Genomic DNA, 23,539 nt, shown 5'->3' on the forward strand with positions numbered 1-23,539 from the left:
TTACTTTGTTCTGCTTCAGATGAAGAGACTTCATTTTATTTTCTTTCTGCTCTGATCCTGACTGGAGATTTTCTCTCCTGTTTTATGACTCTTCAAGAATCAAGATTCTAGATTGTTTAATATCATTTCCTGTACACAAGTGTAAAGCAGACAAAATAATTACAGCACAAAAAAACACAATAAGATAAAGAACACAATAATAATAAAAACACAATAAATATAAATACAATTAACCTATGTATATAAGCTATCTTAGGTGTGTCCATAAAGTGACATTGGGTGCACTTTATGTACGGAGTCTGTACATAAGGCAACTCTGAAAGGAAGTAATGAAGTAGTGGCTGTAGAGAGTGGGTAAGTGGATGGAGGTGTTGATCAGCCTCCCTGCTTGAGGAAAATCTGTTTTTGAGTCTGGTGGTCCTGACATGGATGCTACAAAGCCTCCTCCCTAATGAGAGTGGAACACACAGTCTATGAGCAGGATGGGTAGAATCCTTCATAATGTAACTGGCACTTTTCTGTATATATGTCCTTGTTGGCAGGTAGGCTGATGCAGTTAAACATTGGACAGTTTGATTACATGGTGTAGTGCCTTCCTGCCCTCTGCAGTGCAGTTTCCATACCGTGCAGTAATGCAGCATGTTCTCTACTGTGCATCTGGAGAATGCTGAGAGTATAAATGTGCATAGCCCAGCTATCTTCAGCCCACTCAGAAAGTAGAGGTGTTTGTGGACTTTCCTGACTGTATAGATTTTATTCAGGGATCATGGGAGGTTCTACAACCTATGTACTTACAGGAGTTTCAAGGTTTCAAAGGTACTTTTAATGTTAGAGAAATGTGTACAATATACATCCTGAAATGCTTTTTCTTTGCAAGCATCCACAAAAACAGGAATGCCCACAAAGAATGAATGACAGTTAAATGTTAGAAGACCCAAAGTCCCCCACCCAGCTCCCCTCCCTCCCGCGCATAAGTGGCAGCAAGCAACAATCCCCCCTCCCCCCACCTGCAAAAATAAGCATCGGCACCTGCCACCGAGCACTCAAGTGTGAGCAAAGCAATAGCAAAGATACAGACTTGCAATTACCTCAAAGACTACTTGTTCACCTGGTCTCGAGCAAATTTGCAGATGCTGGAAATTCAAGCAACACACAGAAAATGCTGGTGGAACGCAGCAGGCCAGACAGCATCTATAAGAAAAAGGGTCTGGGCCGGAAACGTCGACAGTGCTTCTTCCTATAGATGCTGCCTAGCCTGCTGCGTTCCACCAGCATTTTGTGTGTGTTGCTTGTTCACCTAGTATTTGACATGCCGCAGGCTTTCTCTCTCTCCCCCAATAAAGGAGAAAGAGGAATCTCTATTTTACAGCAAGGGGGGAGACATAACAAACAACTCCCCGGTTTACGGTGTTGAAAGTCCATTGTGTTGCTTTTTCCGAGCTCTATGACCAAAGATCTCAAATCTCTTGCAGAGACACCGACGTCTGATTCCCTTCTCCCCTGTCTCCAGAGCCATGAAATTTTAGTCCTCTGAAGGCAAGCAAAGCTCTTAGGCTGAGCCTTTGATGTGCTGAATAATGGCCATTTTTGAAACCCCGAGAAGGTCCCATTCCTGCAGAGAACTGTAGTCAGCATTTCCACTCCTGTGCCGCCAATGTAAAGAAGGTTGTAAGTGTTGTGACTTCTCCTGAAGTCAATCAGCACATTTTCTGTCTTGTTGACATAGAGGAAGAGATTATTTACCTGGCACCCGGCCTCAAGCTCTTCCACTTCCTTTCTAGGCCATGTCATCATTGTTTGTGATGATCCCCACCACTGTCATGTCATCAGCAAACTTGACGATGTGATTACTTGGGTGTTTGGCCATGCAGTCACGTGTGAGCAGAGTGTACAGCAATAGCCTCAGCACTAGCCCTGGGCGGGACATCCGAGTGGAGGATGATAGGGAGAGTGGAGCGGTTGTGCATCCTGACTATTCGTTGTGCATTCCTGGCATTGATTAACAATTTTTCTACCCTGCACTATTAGCTTGTCCCCCTTCTTGAACAGTCTAAATTTACTCCCGCAGAAATCCTCCTAAATATTTTGTTTAACACTTTATCCACACTTTCAGTTATTTAATTCATAATGTAGTAATTCTGGCTTATTGAAGCCTCTCTCAATGGAACAGCTATTTCCACGATACTAGTAGTACCAATTCCCCATGAATAGATGTCTAGTTCTCCGATATTAAACTTTTGAGTCACACATTAAATTTTTTGATCCTTTGCCAATTTGCACGTGACTCATTTAATAATCCAGAAACTGTTCCCTTTGTGTGACTTATCTTTTAATTTGGACCCTGCGTGCTCTTGCACCTATAATAGAACTTCCAGCTGGTCCTGTCTGTCGTTTCCCACATTGAAGATGTTTAGTTCAATGTTTCCCATTCTACTTCCATTCAAGTTCCTGTCCAGTCTTATAGAGATATTCTGGCATCAGGAAAACAACACAATCTTCAGGACTTATTCTCATAGCAATTTTAAATATTCTCCTCACATTATTGTCTCCTGTAACTATGACATTACCTTTTATTCCATCAACTTGCAGCGTCTTTGCTGTTGTCAGCTTTATCCTTCTTCTACACTCTACAATTGTGTACCTATTAGATGGGTGTTAATGGCTGAGGCTCTTCCAATAATACCTTCTGGATTGTTATACCTGCTTAATTTATAGTCACGTTCTTATGCCCCTCACGATTGACTAGCTTTGCAGTTCTTGATCTACTCAATGTGATTATCTCTTGGAACAAACCACCTAGGCAATTTTCCTCTTTACTGATGCATCACAGCATCTAATCTGTGCTGATGTTCCACAAATATAGATGTGGTTGCTATGGATCTGTGGTTTCTATCAGTTTTAATTAGACATTATCAATTCGCTATATATATTGTGTAGGGTAATGTAATGGGTGACAATTCAACAACTGTTCCACATAATTCACAAATGCAGTCATTGAGTTGTTATGTTTATTTTGAGAGATGGTGTCTGGCGTAATGACGTCAGTTTTAAGGCAACTGTTTTTGGTTTTATTCGTAATGGATGTAAAGGGCTGCAGCTTTTGTTAAGCACGTAAAACAAGTCATGTGTTTTATTGACAAAATCCTACATTGGTGACTCTAACGTTCTTGGATGATTCCAGTGTTACTCAACAACAAGTTGACCAATGCAGTCATTTTGACTTGCTGGAGTTCTGTGAACAGCACAGCACACTATCATGTGGTTTTCATGAGTGGAAGCCCAGTTCATGTTGCTGCGAGAAATCACAGCGGACAGTGCCAAATTTTACTGCATCAAGCATTGCTAAGTATTTCCACTACCACCAGAATGTTGCATCTACTAGAAGACCCGCCTATGTGTGATAAGTATGTCACTCTGAAAACTTCACCAATTTATTGACTTCTGGACCGTCTGAGTTTCAGCATGCCAAACAGTTGCTCTCCTTGCCCGGTCTGGGTGATGGTTGGCCTTCAGACTAATGAACCACATGCTATTTCTCCTGGGCAAGCACCATCCTTGTTTTATTTTTAAAGAACTCTATGTGCGACAAATGCCTGATTACTAATACACCCATGAAGGACTATAGAAAGCTTGCTAAAATGGCTGATAGCCAGGCAAAGGTGCATCTTTCCCTTCTCTCCCCATCTCAATAAGCCCTGTCACCAGAGCCTCCAGCAGACTCTCACCTGTGACTTCAAACCAGACAATGCCGGGTCTATGTTTTTACCTCGCACGCTTCTGCATGAACACCAACAAGTGCCAACAGCCATGCAGCTTCAGTCATCAGGACATCAGAGGTCTGTGAGCACCATGGGTTCCAGCTGCCACGATTATCTGTTGTTCATTACGGACACCCTTTTAGGGTGATACTTCTGGTGTGACAGGGACACTCAAGTGAGTGTGCTGCCAGTATCATGTATTGTTAAGAAGGCAGAGAGTGATGGACCCTTGTTGGAGGCTGCCAACAGCAGATGCTACTAGATTTACGGGACACAGCGTGTGATGCTCTACTTCAATGAACAATGCTGAGCATAGGACTTTGTCTTGCTTAAAGTTGCAAGACCTCTGCTCAGCGCAGATTTTCTGTGTGCCGAAGGACTGTTAGTAGATCCTAAGAACTGTTGGCTTGTGGATGCAAAGGACTTTGTTTTGTTATTCTGTACCCCCAGAATGTTCCCCGCAAGGAGTCTGTTTAACGCATGCACCACCAAGTGAATTTACTCACCTGCTGGCTGAATTCCCAAATCTCTTCAAGCCCAGGATTTACACTACCATGAAACAGCTGGGGTTGTGCACCACATTTCCACAACTGGCTTGCTATTCCACACCCGTGCACATAGACTGGACTCAAAACATGGCCACCACAAAGGCTGAATTGATGATCATGGAAATGCTTGGCATTGTAAGCAGGCTGAATCGTCAAGTCAAGTCACTTTTTATTGTCATTTCAACCATAACTGCTGGTACAGTACACAGTGAAAACGAGACAACGTTTTTCAGGACCATGGTGCTACATGAAACAGTACAAAAACTACACTGAACTATGTAAAAACAACACAGAAAAAAAAATTACACTAGACTGCAGACCTACCCAGGACTGCATAAAGTGCACAAAACAGTGCAGGCATTACAATAAATAATAAAAAAGACAGAAGGCACAGTAGAGGGCAATAAGTTGGCTCTGGGTATTGAGCAGTCTGATGGCTCGGGAGAAGAAATGGGCCTCACCTCTTCACATGGTCCCTAAGCCCGATGGTGGTTGCTATCCATGTGATTACTGCTGTATTAACAAGGCTACTACTGCCAATCTTTACTCACATATTTAAGACTTTACAGCACGTTTAGCCAGAAAGATAATTTCTTCTAAAGCGGACTTAGTTGGGCTGCCATCAGGTGCCTGTGCGTGCTGAGGACGTTTCCAAAACTGATGTCATAACCCCATTTGCATATTTGAGTTTCTGCACATGCCGTTTGGCCTGAAAAATACACCACAGACTTTCCAGTGACTAATGGACTCTGATAAAAGATTTAGATCTTTTTCTTTACTTGGACAGCATACTTGATGCTGGCGAATTCAAAACCGGACACTCAGCACATCTCTGCATACTTTTCAAGTGCTTAAGCCAACATGGGCTGATTATTAACCATACTAAATGCCAGTTCGAGTTGTCTGCTATTGACTTTCTCAATCACTGCAACTCTGCAAAAGAGAACAGCACCCCTACTGTCAAAAGTTGGTGCTGTTCTGGACTTTCCATTGCCCTGCATTACCAAAGCACTGCCAAGAGTTTTCAGGTATGATGAATTTCTATCACTGTTTCTATCCATGAGCTGCTGAACATGTGCTCCCCTTGTAAAGTTCTGTGAAAAGCAGTGCCCCTAATAGTATGACAGTTGACATGACCAGAACATTTGATGACACCAAGTGATCCCTTTTAAACATGATCCTACTGGCGCACCCACTCCCAACCATATTTATAGCCATTCCGACTGACAACTCAGATTATGCTGTGGGTGCTGTGCATGAACAGTTGGTTGGAGGCATGTAGTAACCGCTCACAATCTTCATCCAGCAGCTACACCCCTCCACCCCCACCCAGAGGAAGTACAGCATGTTTGACCCCAAACTTCTCTGTCTTTACCTGGCTGACCACCACTTTTCATTTACTACTGGAGTGTCCACATTTCAAGCGTTCATTGACCAGAAACCCCTTATACACCTGACAGGCAAAGCCTCAGACCCATAGTCTGCACTGCAGCAATGCCACCTGCCCTACATTTCAGAGTTCACTGGCTTACAGCACATCAAAGGGAAAAATAATGCTGGTTGATTGCCTCACACGGACCGATGTCAAAGCTATACGTCAGGGTTGACTATGCTGGCAAGGCAGCCGACCAAGCTACTGATCCAGAGGTCCACACTTTACAGGACAGCAGTCACAGGCCTGTGGTGGGCTGACATCAAGTTCAGGAGTTTCCCTCCTGTGCGTTGTCTCAACTAGTCGCACTTGCCCAAAATTGCCTACAGTCTGAAGTTGTACTATTTTTAATTCCGTTCACAGTCTCTCGCATCTGGGCAGGAAGGCTTCATAGAAACTAATTGCTTTAAAGTTTGTGTGACGTGGCCTTAAGGAAGGACATGTGAGACTGGAGTGCAGCCTGTGTTTGTTGTGTGTCAGCGGGTGAAAATCAATCATCACATTTGGGCACCATCGACACTTTTTAAGGTCCCTGAACGATGGTCTGATCACTTCAGTGTGGAACCTGGTTGGTCCTGCTCTCCCACCCGTGGATTCACACATCTCCTTATGATGGATGTTACTTCCAGGTGGTCTAGCATTGATGATAGCTGTGGACATGGCTCAGGTGTTCATCAGCACCTAGGTTAATCAGTTTGGCACCCCATCTGATACTTCTTCCTACCACGGTCCCTTACATCAGGGCAAAATGCCTGCAGTCCAGTGGCGTGTGTGAGCGGTTTCATGAAAGGCTGCTCTCAAGGCCTCCCTGTCAGATGAGTGTTGGCACAATTGTGACCCATGGATCATGATGGGGTTCAGAACAGCTCAAAAAGTGGAACCTGCAGTCTTCCACAGCCAAGTTGGTGTACGGGCAGCAGCTGTGGGTGCCAGGTGATTATATTCCTGGTGCCTCAAATGCCTGTTCGGTGTTTCAGCAGTATTCCACCCTCCTTAGTAATCTCAATTTTTTTTACACCTATTCCTACGGCCCTTCATGGCATACAGCACTCTTGAGTTGCAGTTGACCTATGTTCTACCTCATTTGTTTTTGTCCACATTGATCCATATCATCAACCCCTTAACTCCCCTTACAATAGCTTGTTCTATAAAGTCATTTAACAAAGACTTTCATTGTAGATAAGAAGGGTAAACCTGAATGTATTTCCATAGATCACCCTAATCTGCCCAGATAGGCCTGTGTAGTTCCACTTCCATACCCCTGCATCATGACATGATCATGTGTGTGTCAGTACATATCTGGATGAGCCAGAGGCTCAAACTGTTACTGCATCCAAGGCAATAGGGCCCAAGCCAGGCAGCATGTACAAACCCCAAGCAGACTCTCAATGCTGGTTTTGGTGAATACTTTGTGGGCTTGTGTGAGGAAATGTAATGGGTGACAGATGACAGGTATTGTTCATAATAGAATATATCATTCTACAGAATTCACAGGCACCTCATTGAGTAGTTGTGTTCACTTTAAGAGACGGTATCTGACTTAATGATGTCAGTGTAAGGCAAGTGTTTTTAGTTTGTGATGGAAGTAAAGGGGTGTGACTTCTGCAAGTTTTATTGATGAAATCCTACAACAGTACTTACATATCATTATTTTATCTTGTTGTCAATCTGGTTTCAAGATGCCAGTTTTATTTAAATCTGTATAATAGATAATAACTTAGACCTTCCTCTCCATGAAAGAAGAAGGAAATTACAAAACCACAAGCGAGACAAACCAGTTGACTCACCATCAAATTAACTAACTGCTAAAAATAAGCAAGATTTTTCTAAAAATTTTGCAGTGCTTTCATTAAATATAAATTGCAACTTTGCCTTTGCCTCGATAAGATCCACATTTGATGGCGTGGTTACTATGCTGTGTCTTGGTAGAACTAATGGAGTTGCATTCCCAGGTCCCTCAAGTTCTCAGTCAGCTGCCTTAAGTGAACCACCTCCTGCCAGTTAACCCATTAACTGAGAGTAATAGGAAACTTATTTTTCTTTTTCCCACTAATTTATTTGTGCAAATAAGCAATTTAACATCAAGAAAATGATCAATTAAAGTTAACAAAACAAATGTAAACAAATAATCTAAACCATATCCCAAATGTTCTAGATTTTTTGCCAATAACCTTTTTTTTTCTTACTGCCTTCTTCATCTTTTAACATTGTCCTGAAAATCTGCTCCTGAAGTTTTGTAATTATTTTTGTACAATTGTGTTTTGAGAGGCTCAGTTGGGTGATTTCCTGGAATAAAATTGCTAAAGGAATGCCATATGTTATACATGCAGTGATTTCCTGTGTAAAATATAGATAGACTATGTGTAGATTTCATTTCCTCAGTTGATATAATGGATTCATAAATATATTTCATAATTTAAATATTTATTGTTTAAGGTGAACAGTAACTTTGCAATTACAAAACTTGGAATAAGAAATGCAAACCATAATTATTAACAGTTACACTGGGTATTTTAAGTAATTTTAAATAATGACAACATTTGATCTAAATGTGTAAGTTTATCACAGTCACTGTAAAATAAGATTCATTATTGCCGTAAGAATATCTTAAGTAAATTGCTCACAGTTGTTTTTCTCTCTTTGCCCTTTCCTCAGGATGATTGTCTTGTGAAAGTGTGGTATAATTCTAGTAGCTGGCAATCAGCAGTGATGACACCAGTAACTCCTGCAGATAAAGGAGAAGATGATATTGATTTTTCCTTTGTGTATTTAGCCCATCCTCGGGCTGTGACAGGATTTTCTTGGCGGAAGACCAGCAAGTACATGCCAAGGTTAACTGAATATTTAAAAAGAGAACTAACCAATGTATAATTATTGCAAATACTTACCTTATTTGCTATTGACAGATATGTGAAAATTTAGGTAATCTTGTCAGCAACCATTAAGGTTTAGATTGAGAAAACAAATTGAAACTCGGCACTCAAATTAATTCTGAAATGCTTTTTTTTATATAACATGACAAAGTTAGTTTGTTTTGTGTTTATGTGTTTTGCATATGTTTGTTACCTCATTATAGTGTTTTGAGCTTATTTTGTCTGTCAATGTTCCATGACGTTCTAACATGGCAAAATGTTCTTTGTAATTTTTTTGTTAATATTGGGATAATTATAGATTTGTATAACTTTAGCAGCTGCTCTATATTCAGTGTTGTTCTCTGTTGAATATTGCATAATGATTTTGGGAAAAAAAAGTTACAACGTGGACGAACCCTTTTTGATTAATTGTGTTGGCAGTTAATGCAAAATTCAAAGTGCATACATGTCACCATATATACCCCTGAGATTCATTTTCTTGAGGGCAATCACAGTAAATTCAAGAAACTTAATAAAATCAATGAAAGACTGAACCCAATAGGATGGGCAACAACCATTGTGCCAAAAAAAACTCAGCAAACTTTGCAAATACAAGAAGAAAGAGGGATAAAATAATAAATAAATGAACGAACAAACAAGCAAGCAAGCATGCAATAAATATTGGGAACATGAGATGAAGAGTTCCCCTCCATCACTGCTTTCCTTCACCTAGCAGAACTTGTCCTCACTTAAGTTAATTTCTCCTTTGGCTCCTCCCACTTTCTTCAAACAAAAGGGGTAGCCATGGGCACTCACATGGGTCCCAGCTATTCCTGCTATGTTGGCTATGTGGAACAGTTTATGTTCCAGACTTACACTGGTGACCGTCCTGCACTTTCCTACGTTGCATTGCTGGCTGCATTGGTGCTGCTTCCTGAACCCACGCTGAACTCGTCGACTTTATCCACTTTGCCTCCAGCTTCCACCCTGCCCTCAAATTTACCTGGTCCATTTCTGACACCTCCCTCCCCTTTCTTGATCTCACTGTCTCTATCTCTGCACCTAACCTATCCCCCTGCCACCCTACCAGGGATAGGGTTCCTCTTGTCTTGACCTAACACCCCACCAACCTCCATGTCCATCACATAATTCTCCGCAACTTCTGCCATCTCCAATAGGATCCACCATAAAGCACATCTTTCCCTACCCCCCGCCCCCCCACTTCCTGCTTTCTGCAGGGATTGCTTCCTACACCCCTACGTGACTCCCTTGTCCATTCGTCCCTCCCCACTGATATCCCTCTTGACACTTATCCTTGCAAGCGGAACAAGTACTACATTTGCCCCTACACCACCTCCCTTATTACCATTCAGGGCCCTAAACGGTCCTTCCAAGTGAGGCAACACTTCACCTGTGAGTCTGTTGGGGTCATACACTGTGTCTAATGGTCCCGGTGTTGCCTTGTGTATATCGGTGAGACTTGATGTAGATTGGGAAACCATTCGCTGAGCACTTGTGTTCCACCTGCCAGAAAAAGTGGGATCTCCCAGTGGCCACCCATTTTAATTCTACTTCCCATTCCAAATCTCAAATGTCCATCCTTGGCCTCCACTGTCGTCATGATGCCTCGCTTTAGGTTGGAGGAACAACACCCTATATTCCATTTGGTTAGCCTCCAACCTGATGGCATGAATATTGATTTCTCAAACTTCCAGTAATCCCCCCCCCTTCTTCACCCTTTCCCATCCTCCTTTCTCCCTTTCACCTCATCTCCTTGCCTGCCCATCACCTCCATCTGGTGCTCTTCTCCACTTTTCTTTTTTCCACGGCCTTCAGTCACTTTCACCAATCAAGTTACCAGCTCTTTACTTCATTCCTCCCCGTTCAGGTTTCACCTGTCGCTTGGTGTTTCTCTCTCCCCTCCTGCCACATTTCAAATCTACTCCTCAGCTTTTTTTCCTCCAGTGCTGCCGAACAGTTTCGGCCCGGAATGTTGACTGTACTGTTTATAGATTCTGCCTGCTGAGTTCCTCCAGCATTTTGTATGTGTTGCTTAGATTTCCAGCATCTGCAGATTTTCTCGTTTGTCTACTGTCTAACATGGTTTTCTTGCTCTTATATTCTGCAATATCATTTAAGCAATAAGTGCAGCCCTTTGTAGCATGTTATATAATTCTTGCTGCTTTTAATGATCTGTGGACATACTCTTAGGTTTTTATTCCTTCATATTACATAATACCCTGCCATTTATTCCATTACCTATTGTACCTCCCTAAATGTATTTCCTTGTACTTCTTTCAGCTAAATTCCATTTCCACTTTTTTGCCCAGACAGTAGGATTCAGAAGTATTTTTCTGCAGTCTGAAACGTTACTGTTCACTATCAACCACTCTTGGATCATCTGTAAATTAATCTAAATCATATTTATGAAGTGCCCGAGTACTGAGTCCTATTGAACTTCACTGATAACAGTTTTTCACCAATAAAATATAGGAGTAGAATTAGGCCATTTGGCTCATCAAGTCTGCTCTCCCATTTCATTATGGCTGATCCATTTTTCCTTTCAGTCCTAATCTCCGGTCTTCTCCCTATATCCCTTCACACCCTGACCAATCAAGAATCTATCAAACTCTGCCTTAAATATACAAAAGACTTGACCTTCACAGCTACCAGTGGCAACAAATACTGTAGATTCACCACTCACTGGCTAAAGAAATTCTTCCTCATCTCCATTCTTAAAAAGATGCCCCTATATTGTGAGGCATTGTCCTCTGATCTTAGTTTTCCACCATCGGAAACATCCTGTCCACATCCTCTCTATCAAGGCCATTCACCATTGGATAGATTTCAGTGAGGTCACCCCTTATTCGTCTGAGTTCAAGTGAATACAAGCCCAGAGCTATCAAATGTTCTTCATATGAAAAGCCATTCAATTCTAGAATTATTTTCTTGAACCTCCTTGAACCCCTCCAGTTTTTGCACTTCCTTTCTAAGGTGAGGGACCCAAAACTGTTCACAATACATTTGAAGCCTCACCAATGCTTTATAAAGCCTCAACATTACATCATTACTTTTATATTCTAGTCCTCTTGGAATGAATGCTAACATTGCACTTGCCTTCCTCACCACAGAATCAACCTGCAAATTAACCTTGCGGCAATCTTGCTCAAGGACTCTGAAGTCCCTTTGACCTCAGAATTCTGTATTTTCTCTCCATTTAGAAAATAGTCAACTCTTTCATTTCTTCTCAGTGCATGAACATACATTTCCGGACACTGTATTCCACCTGCCACTTCTTGCCCATTCTCCTAATCTGCTTAAATCCTTCTTTAGCCCCTCTACTTCCTCAAAACTACCTGGCCCTCCACCTATCTTTGTATCAACTCCAAACTTTGCAAAAAAAAGTCATCAATTCCGTCATCCAAATCATTGACATATGACATAAAAAGAATTAGTCCCAATATGATTTTTGTCACGAAAGCACTTATCAACTATTATCTTCTGCTTTCTGAGTGACTTTAGCATCCAATTTGTCCTCTCCCTGTGATACTAGTGTCTTCTGTTTTTATCTACGTCAGTCTAATCAGACCTTGTCTGAAGTCTTGCGAAAATCCATGTAGACAATTAAAATACACTGCCCTAACTGACTCTCCTACTTCAAAAAAATAGTATATTAATTTAGAGAGTTGGGATCTTAGCTCAATATTTATGTTGACTGTTCATGGTTAACAAATTATTTTCTTAATGACAACTTATACTTTCCTTTCAATTGGATTCCAATAATAGATTCTAAAGCTGGATCCCTTATCTATGTCTGTTAATTTGTCAATATATGTACTTCAAGGGTATCTACCGCTAGTCCTATCCAAGTTTCAAATTCGGGCATAAATTTATCAGGTTCCACTTATCAAAATACACCTAATGCCTTAATGACTTATGAGCAAATGCAAAAAAGAATAAAGTACTGAATGATTTGCCATATGAGTGAGTTGTTGTGAACATATTATCAGTATGTTGTCAGTTTTTAAAATCTATTAATTAAATTTCAGAAAGATTTCCAATCAGTTTTAAAGAATATACAACATGCTGAGTTATAGTAGAATCTCTTTTAAATGTTTGATAAGGTATAGCCTTAATCATCAATCAGATATGACTTTAATAGCATTTTTCTCTACAGGGGCTCCACCTGTAATGTCCTGTTGACCTGCTGCAAAGATAGTGTTTGTCGGTTATGGGCAGAGACTTTACTTCCTAGTGATAGTTTGCTTTCTGGTGAAGGCTACACCCAGTGGTCTGAATCCATTATTGCAACCAGCAATCTCAAAGGGAGTGCCTCCAGTCGGGAGAAGGTACAAATATTATTTTGAAGGAAGTAAAAATAAATTAAAGTGTTTTTTCTCAGTGCTAAATGTTAAGAAGATTAATGCAGTTGAACAGGTTTTGCATCTTGTGTTGATTTGTATTGTCCTTTTACAGATGAATATTGGACCGTTTCGGATAGGGAGGCGGAGATCATCTGGCCTTGTTGCACATACTGGGTATTTACCACACCAACAGGATGCACATGAGCTCCATAGGAATGCATCTCTGCATGCAAATTCCCTCAGCCATTTTCACATAGCAGCCAGTATTAATCCAGCTACAGGTAGGGAAGTTATATATTTATAATTTGTCAAAGAATCTTATGAACTTTAGAAATGTGATATTTATTGATGAACATTGCTATTCTGATTGTTTACACCCATTTCTGAAGTCTTGCACTGTCCTAAATTTGTCACAGACTATGCCCAAATTCCAGCCACTGATGAAGGTATATAAATTCTGCATAACTGCACTGAGTAGACATAAGTCATTGATTTTGGTTGCCAGTACAGATTAAACACTAACTCAATCCTCGCTCTGGTCTGAGGCTGAACCAGGTGTATGCAAACTTTGATGTTATGCATGTGATCTTGAGAAGAATACAAACCGCATGTTACTTTGTGCTCCTGGTTTCTTCAACTTGTGTGATGTTGTTTACTTGCACATCTGTCCAGCTTCAGCTGCTGCTTCAAATCCTTATTCATACTTATAGCTGTAAATTAAAACACCTGAAACAAAAAAACACGTTGAAAGGAGTTTTTTTCTGTGGGTGAACTATTTGAAGTTTTAATTTTCACAATAAGTCTGTTAATGGATTTTGGAGAGGAGATCGAAGTCGAACACAAGATTGAACAACATGTGGTTTTGGTGATATGCTTATGTTGCTGGAGCCGTAATGGGAGGCTATTATGGTAATTATTGATATGGTAATAAAAATTCAAATCTCATCAAGGCAGCTAGAAATAAATACAAATGTATTTTATATAAAATCATTTAAAAAAAAATCTGTTTTCAGTAATGGGGACCATGGCATTTTTTTGATTGTCATGAAATTCCTCTCTGGTTAACCAGTGTATCTGCATTGGCCAAAGTATTTTGTGATTGTCCTTAACTGTCCTGTGGAAAGAAAGCAAGCAAGTCACTCATACAGACAACTAACACAAAGTATAATAATTTTAAATTATCCAAGCCAGTATCATTAACCTCTGCAGTGTATTTGACAAAGACCAGAACAAAACCAGTCTATCGCTGAACTAAGTCACTGGAGGTTAACATGAAGGTTCAGCAAACAATTAAGACCATTATATAGAGGCTCAGTGAACTCTGTGAAAATGTGTATAGTTCTTCACATCTAAGATTGAAGATTCTAGTGCATTTGCTATCAAAAAGTGTACAATTATACAATGTTGAGATTTGCTTGCTCACAGGTAGCCACAAAGCAAGGAACCTGAAAGAACCCAATTAAAGGGAAAAAAAAGTAAAAATAAAAGACCAACACCTGATGTGCAGAGAAAGAAAAAATAACATGAAACGTGCAAACAATTGAAGCAAAAATTAATGTTCCGAACCAAAATTGAGTCCTCAGATCTGAACCCCAGAGCATCTTGGAGTAGGTCTAAAGCGTTGCTTATCACTTCATCATATTAACGAGCATGGAGCACAGTAGCCGGAGCAGTCTTCATAACCTTGGCACCATGGAGAATGGAGTGACCATAGTGGAGAACAAATGAAATCAGCTCTCGCCTCTGATCCCAACACCCTGTCTTTTCGGTCTATCTGGGCCAGAGTTTATGCTTGCAATGGAGAATGCAAAAATCTACCACATAGATTTTTGAGATGTCAGGTTTGTCATGTGAGGAGACACTAAGCAGGCTATGCCTGTACTCTACAGTACTTAGAATAAAACAAAAAAATGCCTCACACATTTTCAAACTTCCTCCTTTCACCTTAAACCCTCTAGTTTTGGACATTACTACCCTGGGATAAAGATTCTGAGCATCTTTGCCATTCAGATGTGCTGTCCTCTTCCAATCAACCCTCTTGTTTTAAATACAAATGTAAAATGCTTTGGGATTCTCTTTACTCCTACTCAGCAAGAACGTTTGCTGGCCACTTTTAGCACTTTTGAGTCTTTATTTAAGTTCTGTCCTACTTCCCTTATTTTGCTCTCGAGCCTCGTAAATATCAACGTTCTAAATTTTACATATTCTACTTTTTCCTTTCTGACAAAATTTGTATTGCTCATTATCTAAGGTTCTTGAAGCTTTTAGCCCTTGTCTATCTTCCTCACAAGAATATGTTGGTCCCAAATTCTGGTCAGCTGAGCTTCAAATGACTCCCATATGTCAGATGTGGACTTGTAGAGTAACAGCTACTCCGTAACTACTTTTTCCAGCTCCTGCCTCATACTGTTGTAATCAGCCTTTCTCCAGTCTAGCATTTTCTCCTAAGGTGCAGTCTTATCCTTGTCCATTACAATTTAAAAGCTTTCCTAATTACAGTCACTGTTCCCAAAATGCTATCCTTTTTAAACTTGGGTGGCTAGGCTCATTCTCCAATGCCATGTCTGCTATGGCCCCTCCTTGATGGGACTTTCAACATACAATTTCCAAAAACTCTCCTGGATGCACCTTGCAAGGATTTCCCCATCTCTGTCAAACTTTTGATTGCTCCTTTAACCAATTAAGTATGTTGATTAGTTTCAATGTGCTAAACAATCTGTTGGTGCTTCATCTCTCAGTGTTGGATTCAATAAGTGAAAAGTTGTTTACACTTTATGCAATTAGTTTGGAAAATAAGGAACTTCAGTCTTAAATGCAGCTTGCATTAAGATCTTCAGAGCACTGTGATATAGAGTTGAGAACATTGTGTTATATAATGTCTGTTTCCACTCAAGATGTACTGTTATGCAAACATTGTGCTGTTATCTCAAATGGTTTAAGGGGATCACAAGCCACAATTTTTATGCAACTGTAGTCTTTAATTTTTTGGAAAAGATCACTGATTATATTTTGGTTAGTACTGTGGAGTTGCCTAGTTTCCATTTTTATGTAATGTGTGATTATAAACAATAAATTTCAGGTTATGTGAATAATATTCAAAATGTCAAATTTAACATAGTGTATTAATTTAGGTTTTTAAATTTATTTAATAGACATTCCACTCCTGCCTTCTATCACTTCATTAAGTTTAAGTGAAAATGAAGAAACTCACGGACCTTTTGTCGTCCATTGGTTGAACAACAAGGAGTTGCATTTTACCTTGTCAATGGAGGTCTTTCTACAGCAACTGCGACGGAGTTTAGAGCAGCAATCTCCAGAGTCTGGAGCTGAAGAATATGGACAATTGGAGTGCAAATCTGATGAAGGTATCAATTTAACTTTAGTTCATTGAAATATGTTTCCATACTTTTATGCTTGTGCTTCAGTGACATTTTTGCAGTGGTTTACCGCCAACAAAATCTATGCTTAAGCAATCCTTTTCTTTTTCAATCTTTTTATTGAATTTCATATATATAAAAAAAACATAATATAATAATGAATAGGTTATAAATGCATAAGACTTGAAATTGAATTAATAGTAGGATAACAATATCCTATTAAAATATCAACAGAAAAACATAGTACATTATCAATCAAGTCTATAATAATTATATGAAAAAAACAAAAATAATCGTCAAAAGAAAAAGAAAAAATTATAAAAATACAGGCAAAAAATATATATTAAGAAAAAAAAATACTAAACTAAACTAACATGGGCAATAATAACAGTTTATTTGTATATGATAGTGCCAAAAACTCTGGAACTCCATACCTGAACAAGAATAAGTAGAGAGAAGGTCTGGAAGAGGCCAAATTAATTCATATGAAAATGTCGAATGAACGGTCCCCAAGTTTCTTCAAATTTAATTGATGAGTCAAAAATAGTGCTTCTAATTTTTTCCAAGCTCAGAAAATAAATAGTTTGAGAGAACCACTGAAACGTGGTAGGAGGATTGACTTCTTTCCAATTTTGTAATATAGACCTTCTGGCCATTAATGTTACAAAAGCAATCATTCGTCTAATTGAAGGGGAAAACTGATTACCATCCTCATTTGGTATACCAAAAATTGCAGTAATAAAATGAGGTTGTAAATCGATATTCCAAATTGAGGAAATGGTAGCAAATATGTCCTTCCAATAGTTATGTAAAGTGGGACATGACCAAAACATGTGGGTCAATGAAGCCACATCTGAATGACATCTGTCACATTGAGGGTTAATATGAGAATAGAATCGAGCAAGCTTATCTTTAGACATATGAGCTCTATGTACAATTTTAAATTGTATTAAAGTATGTTTAGCACATATAGAAGAAGAATTAACCACGTAAAATTTTTTCCCATTTTTCTATTGATATATTATATTGAAGTTCTTTTTCCCATTCTTGTTTAATTCTACCTGATATTTCTGGTTGTATCTTCATAATCATATTATAAATAAAAGCCACTAATCCCTTCTGATAGGGATTTAAGGTAAAAATCATACCTAAAAAATCCATTGAAGTTGAATTGGGGAAGGATGGTAGAATTTTATGTAAAAAATTTCTAATTTGTAGATATCTAAAAAAGTAAGATTTAGGTAACTCAAATTTGTTGGAAAGTTGGTCGAAAGACATCAAACTACCTTCAAAGAAGAGATCACGAAAGCATTTTATACCTTTCCTTTTCCATATGTTAAAAGCTTGATCTGTCATAGAAGGTTTGAAAAAAAAAATTAAGTAAAATAGGGCTATCAAGAACAAAGTTTTTCAGAGTAAAAAATTTACGAAATTGAAACCAAATTCGTAATGTATGTTTGACAACAGGGTTGGATATCTGTTTATTGAATTTAACTAAATCGGCAGAAAGAGAAGAACCCAGAACGGAGAACAGAGAATATCCCTGTGCCTCATTGCATTCTAAATTTACCCACTGTGGGCACAATGGTGAATCCAAATCTGATTTTCAATAAATTAAGTTACGAATATTATTCGCCCAATAGTAAAATCTAAAGTTAGGTAGAGCTAAACCACCATCTTTTTTAGATTTTTGTAATTGCCTTTTACTTAACCTAGGATTTTTATTTTGCCACACAAATGAAGAAATTTTTGAATCAATGTTATCCAAAAAAGATTTAGGAATAAAAATTGGTAAAGCTTGAAATAAATATAAAAATTTCGGTAGAATCATCATTTTAATAGCATTAATCCGACCAGCTAATGATAAGGATAAGGGAGACCATCTTGTAGTAAGTTGTTGAATTTGATAAAGCATAGGTAAAAAATTCAATGTAAATAAATCTTTATATTTCTTGGTAATTTTTATACCTAAATAGATAAAGTTATCAACAACTTTAAATGGTATCCTTTCATTCAATAAAGTTTGCGCATTTAAAGGGAATAAATCACTCTTATCCAAGTTTAGTTTATAACCAGAAAAACTACCAAATTGAGCCAACAAGGATAAAATAGTGGGAATAGACCTGTCAGGATCAGAAATATATAACAACAAGTCATCAGCATAAAGTGATAACTTGTATAATTTCTCATTGCGGGTAATACCAAAAATATTAGGAGATTCACGATTAGCAATGGCTAAAGGTTCTAATGCAATATTAAACAATAAAGGACTTAAGGGACAACCTTGTCTCGTACCACGAGATAATTGAAAAAAAGAAGATCTGTAATTATTTGTAAGAACAGAAGCAACAGGTTTATGATATATTAGTTTGATCCATGATATAAAATTAGGACTAAAATTAAAATATCTCAAAGTGTTAAATAAGTATACCCATTCAACTCTATCAAAAGCTTTTTCAGCATCTAGTGAAATAACACATTCTGGAATTGTGAGTGATGAAGTATAAATTATATTAATCAATTTTCTAATATTAAAAAAGGAATACCGATTACTAATAAAACCAGTTAGGTCTTCTGAAATAATCTGTGATAGTACCTTTTCTAACCAAATAGCTAAAATTTTTGTAAGAATCTTAGAGTCTACATTTAATAGTGATATAGGGCGATAAGATGCACATAAAGTGGGATCCTTATCTTTTTTAAGAATTAGAGAGATAGTAGCTTCATAAAAAGACTGAGGTAATCTTAACAAATGCATCATTAAAAATTTCACATAACCAAGGGGAAAGCAAAGAAGAAAAAGTTTTAAAAAATTCTATAATATAACCATCAGGACCAGGAGCTTTCCCTGAATTCATTGATGAGATGGCCTCTCCTATTTCGGCCAAAGAGATAGGAGCATCAAACAAGCTACGATCTTCATCTGTCAGTTTGGGAATATTCAAATTGTTAAAAAAGTTATCCATCATGGACAGATCACCGTCAAATTCTGATTGATATAAAGATTTATAAAAATCTTGATAAGTGTTATTGATTTCTTTATGATCAGTAGTCAGATTGCCGTCTTGTTTACGAATTTTAATAATTTGTCGCTTAGTCGAGATAGCTTTTAATTGGTTAGCTAATAATTTACCAGTTCGATCACTATGGATATAAAATTGAGCCCTGGTCCTAATTAATTGATTCTCAATTGAAGAAGATAATAATAAGCTATGCTCCATTTGAAGCTCAACTCTCTTCTTATAAAGTTCTTTGGTAGGAGTCACGGACTAAATCTTATAAATTTCTTTAATTTTATCCACTAATAAAGCAATATCTAAATATCTTTGTTTTCTTTTACCGACAGAATATGAGATAATTTGTCCACGGATAAAAAAGAGTCCCAAAGTATTCCTCTATCAATCTCTTCTGTATAGTTTGTTGAGAAAAGCAAGTCAATTTGCTGTTTTATGTAGGTGATGAATTCTGGATCTTGAAGCAAAGTAGCGTTCAGTCTCCATGATCTAGTATTATTAGGAAAGTCCGAAATCTTGATAGATAACTTCAAAGGTGCATGATCCGAAATAGCAATAGAATCATATTTACAATCAATAACATCTGTTTATAAACGATGATCAATAAGGAAATAATCAATTCTAGAATAACTGTGAAAAAAATGAAAATTCTTTATCTTTAGGGTTCAAAAACTGCCATATTTCAGTAATTCCCGAATCAACCATAAAACAATTAATGAGTAAGGCTGATCTATTCGGAAGAATTCGAATAGGTTTAGATCTATCCATTGAAGGATTCAAACAACAATTGAAATCTCCACCCATTATCAACATATATTCATTTAGATTAGGAAGGGAAGTAAATAAACGTTTAAAGAATTCAGGGCAGTCAAAGTTTGGAGCATAAATATTAACTAGAACCACTTTTCGATTAAAAAGTGAACCAGTTATCAACAAAAATCTGCCCTGTGGATCAGAAATAATTTCATGATGTGTAAACGAAATTGAAGGGTCTATAAAAATAGACACACCCCTAATTTTGGCGGTAGAATTCGAGTGAAATTGTTAGCCTTGCCAGAACCTAAAAAAGCGTTGATTATCCTCCCTCCTAATATGGGTTTCCTGTGCAAAAATAATATTAGCATTTAGTCTATGGAATACTTTAAATATTTTTTTACGTTTAATCGGATGATTTAAACCATTAGTATTCCAGGAGATAAAGTTAATAGATTTATCCATCATGCCAATATTAGTTGTGTGTATCATAAAAGGTTAAAAAGACACATAACCCATAATTCAGGAAGAAGGAAAAATGATTCAGGAGCAACCGGAGAACATGACACCTCAACAATATTAATAATTTAAAGTCGGCCCATAAACTAAAAGCAAAAAAATAAAAAGCAAAAGTGTGAAAGAAGATCCCTACCCCCTCCCCCAACCCCACGGGAAAAAACCAAGCGGCAGGCGCACAAACTAATACTAATATTAGCCCCATTTTCAAGATGGCAGCTTCATGAAAAGAAAGAAAAGAGAAACTATATAACACCCAGATATAAATACAGGGTTGTAAACAGAAAGAATATATATCAATCAAAATGAAAAAATAATATAAAAAAGCAAAAAATCATTAATAAAAAAAAGGATAACCATTGAAGTTTAAAATAGTGTAATATGCCTTTAAAAAAAATTCCATATTCAAATATAAGGAAATGACGTTTCAAAAACAAAGACTTATGGGAAGAAGAAACGACATTTTGAAAGGACCATATTACAAAATATAGATGTAAATTCACCAATCTTTTTTTTTAAAAAAAAAGGTTATCAAAATAGAATTAAAAAAGTGTTCAATAACCACTACAATATATATATTAAAAAAAAGGTTCAAAAATTCAAAACATTCGTCCCATTCTCAAATACAGGCAAATAAACGCTTACGGAAAGCAAAGACTTATGGGAAGAAGAAACGACATCTTAAAAAATAAATCATTATTACAAAGTCTTAACATGTATATCTAATCCAGAGGGAAAAAAAATTAATTAAGAAAAAAAACATTATAGTAAAGTTAAAAAAGCATCTGTAAATCATGATAATAAAAAAAAAACCAGGTCTACAGACCAAAATAAAAAGCTATTCCGCAGCTTCATAAGATAAAGCCTAAAACGGAATGGCGTCTTCTCTCCAGAAGTTCTTCCACATAACACATAGTTCAAGTTGGACTAGAAGAGCGATATTCTTCAACGAATTTCTTCGCTTCTTCCGGAGTATTAAAGAAACGCTGACTGTTGTCGCTCAACGTAATTCTGAGATTCACTGGATATCTTAAAGCTTGTTTAAGTCCAATCGAATGAACCTCCGCCATCACCGGTTTAAAAGCAATTCTCGCCCTCATTACCTCGAATGAATAGTCCTCCACAATACGAAACTTGTTGTTTCTGTGAGAAATCATACCTTTCTGATGAGCTAATCGAATTAAAAGCGCTTTCTCCCGAGGATAATGGAGACGGACAATCACAGCTCGTGGCTTGTCTTTCGCAGCCGAAAATCTCGAAACTCTGTGGGCACGATCAATAGTAGGTTTAATCCGCAAAGCGTCCTCGCCAAAATTTCCCACAATAAATTAGAGAAATATTCAGTTAAGTCACCAGACTCGAGATTTTCGGGAAATCCAATAATACGCAAATTCTGTCTGCGAGACCGGTTTTCAAGATCGGTGATTTTAAACATATATTGCTCCACTATTTTAGCGGTCGATCGTACCTTCTCCTCCAAAGTTTCGATTGTACGTATTTTTTCACAAATTATCTTGTCAAGAGCCGCAAACTTTTCTTCATGGCGTTCAATAACTGCTGCCTGCGATTGAAGCTTGGTATCAAATGATTTAACGACTTCTTCAAGCTCCGACATTTTCGCAGTACGTTTGCTTTCCAGACTTGCAAGTTTAGTATCCAGTTTAGTATCCAGAAGATTGGAGATTGCATCGAGAGTTATAGGGTCTTTAGACGATTTCTTAGGTACAGACATCTTAAGTTTGAAAAAATTAAATCCAGCGTTATTTTTAAAAAGAGAAATAAATCGTAAATATCAACCCATGTAATTAAGTACGAAAAGATTTGATTAAAGGGTGGTTATAGCTTAAAAAATGAAGAACGCCTAAAAGGCAGATGTCTACGTCGCCATCTTGAAACTCCACCCCCGCTTAAGCAATCCAACAAAACAATGAAACAAATTAACCATGTTTTACATGTAAACTAACCATGAGACATAGGAGCAGAATCAGGCCATTTGGCCTATCAAGTAAACTCTGCCATTCCATCATGGGATTTATTATCCCTCTCAACTCCGTTCTCCTGCTTTCTCCCTGTAACTTTTGATGCCCTGACTAATCAAGAGCCTATCAACCTCTGCCTTAAACGAATTCAAACATTCTTTAAAAAGAAGTGACACAGTAATGTAATACTTGGCACATCGCATTATAGTAACAGTTTTAAGATTGGGGTTTGATTTCCACCACCATCTGTAAATAGGTTGTATGTTCATCACATATGCTTCTATTTCCTTTTGATGCTTTAATTTCCTCCCATATTCCAAAGATATACAGTTCAGATTGTTGAGTTGTGGCATACTATGATGGCATCAAAAAATATGGTGACATTTGCGGTTTGTCCAGCATAATCCTCGCTAATTTGCTTTGACGCAAATAAAGCATTTCACTGTGCTTTTTGATGTTCATGTGACAAATAAAACTGATTTTTAAATCTTTACAAATAAAATTCACATTTTTCCTCAATCAACAAATAACATAGCAGGAGATTCAATCTTGCTATGTTTCCATTGTTCCTTTTATCAGTTTAAGTGCCATTGTTTTAAGTTTCACATTCTGAATGTTTGTGTTTCCTTGAACATTTAATAGAAATACCATCCAAATGAACTACAAGTAAGATCTGGAAGCTAAAATTATTATGCCATTTGAAAAGGATTTTTTTAATTTTAAATTATTTGGCCTTTGTTGCAGTTCATCTATGGCAAGTGCATCCTTTATTGGGAAAGGAGACCAATATCCTACACATACTTCAATACATCACCCGATATTCTCCCCTTATGATCCCATGCAATTGCAATAAAATTTATTTGAATATCAAAATTCTCTTGTAGTAAAAAGCTATCAAAAAAATTTACCCACTCAGTTGCTTTGTGTACCCTTGTGTTGCCTTCAA

At 37.8% G+C, this 23,539-nt stretch overlaps 1 protein-coding gene across 2 annotated transcripts in view; it reads left to right on the forward strand.

Moving 5' to 3' along the window:
* The window catches only part of dmxl1 (Dmx-like 1), a 228,373-nt gene that overhangs the window by 61,812 nt on the left and 143,022 nt on the right, over positions 1-23,539 (forward strand). For both annotated transcript variants that reach the window (XM_059969631.1, XM_059969630.1), the window contains exons 7-10: positions 8,394-8,569; positions 12,768-12,939; positions 13,067-13,235; positions 16,107-16,319. In XM_059969631.1, coding sequence (XP_059825614.1) covers positions 8,394-8,569; positions 12,768-12,939; positions 13,067-13,235; positions 16,107-16,319 — 730 coding nt within the window. The remainder of the gene's footprint in view (positions 1-8,393; positions 8,570-12,767; positions 12,940-13,066; positions 13,236-16,106; positions 16,320-23,539) is intronic.

The sequence above is a fragment of the Hypanus sabinus genome, chromosome 5 (assembly GCF_030144855.1).
Source record: "Hypanus sabinus isolate sHypSab1 chromosome 5, sHypSab1.hap1, whole genome shotgun sequence".
Taxonomy (NCBI): domain Eukaryota; kingdom Metazoa; phylum Chordata; class Chondrichthyes; order Myliobatiformes; family Dasyatidae; genus Hypanus; species Hypanus sabinus.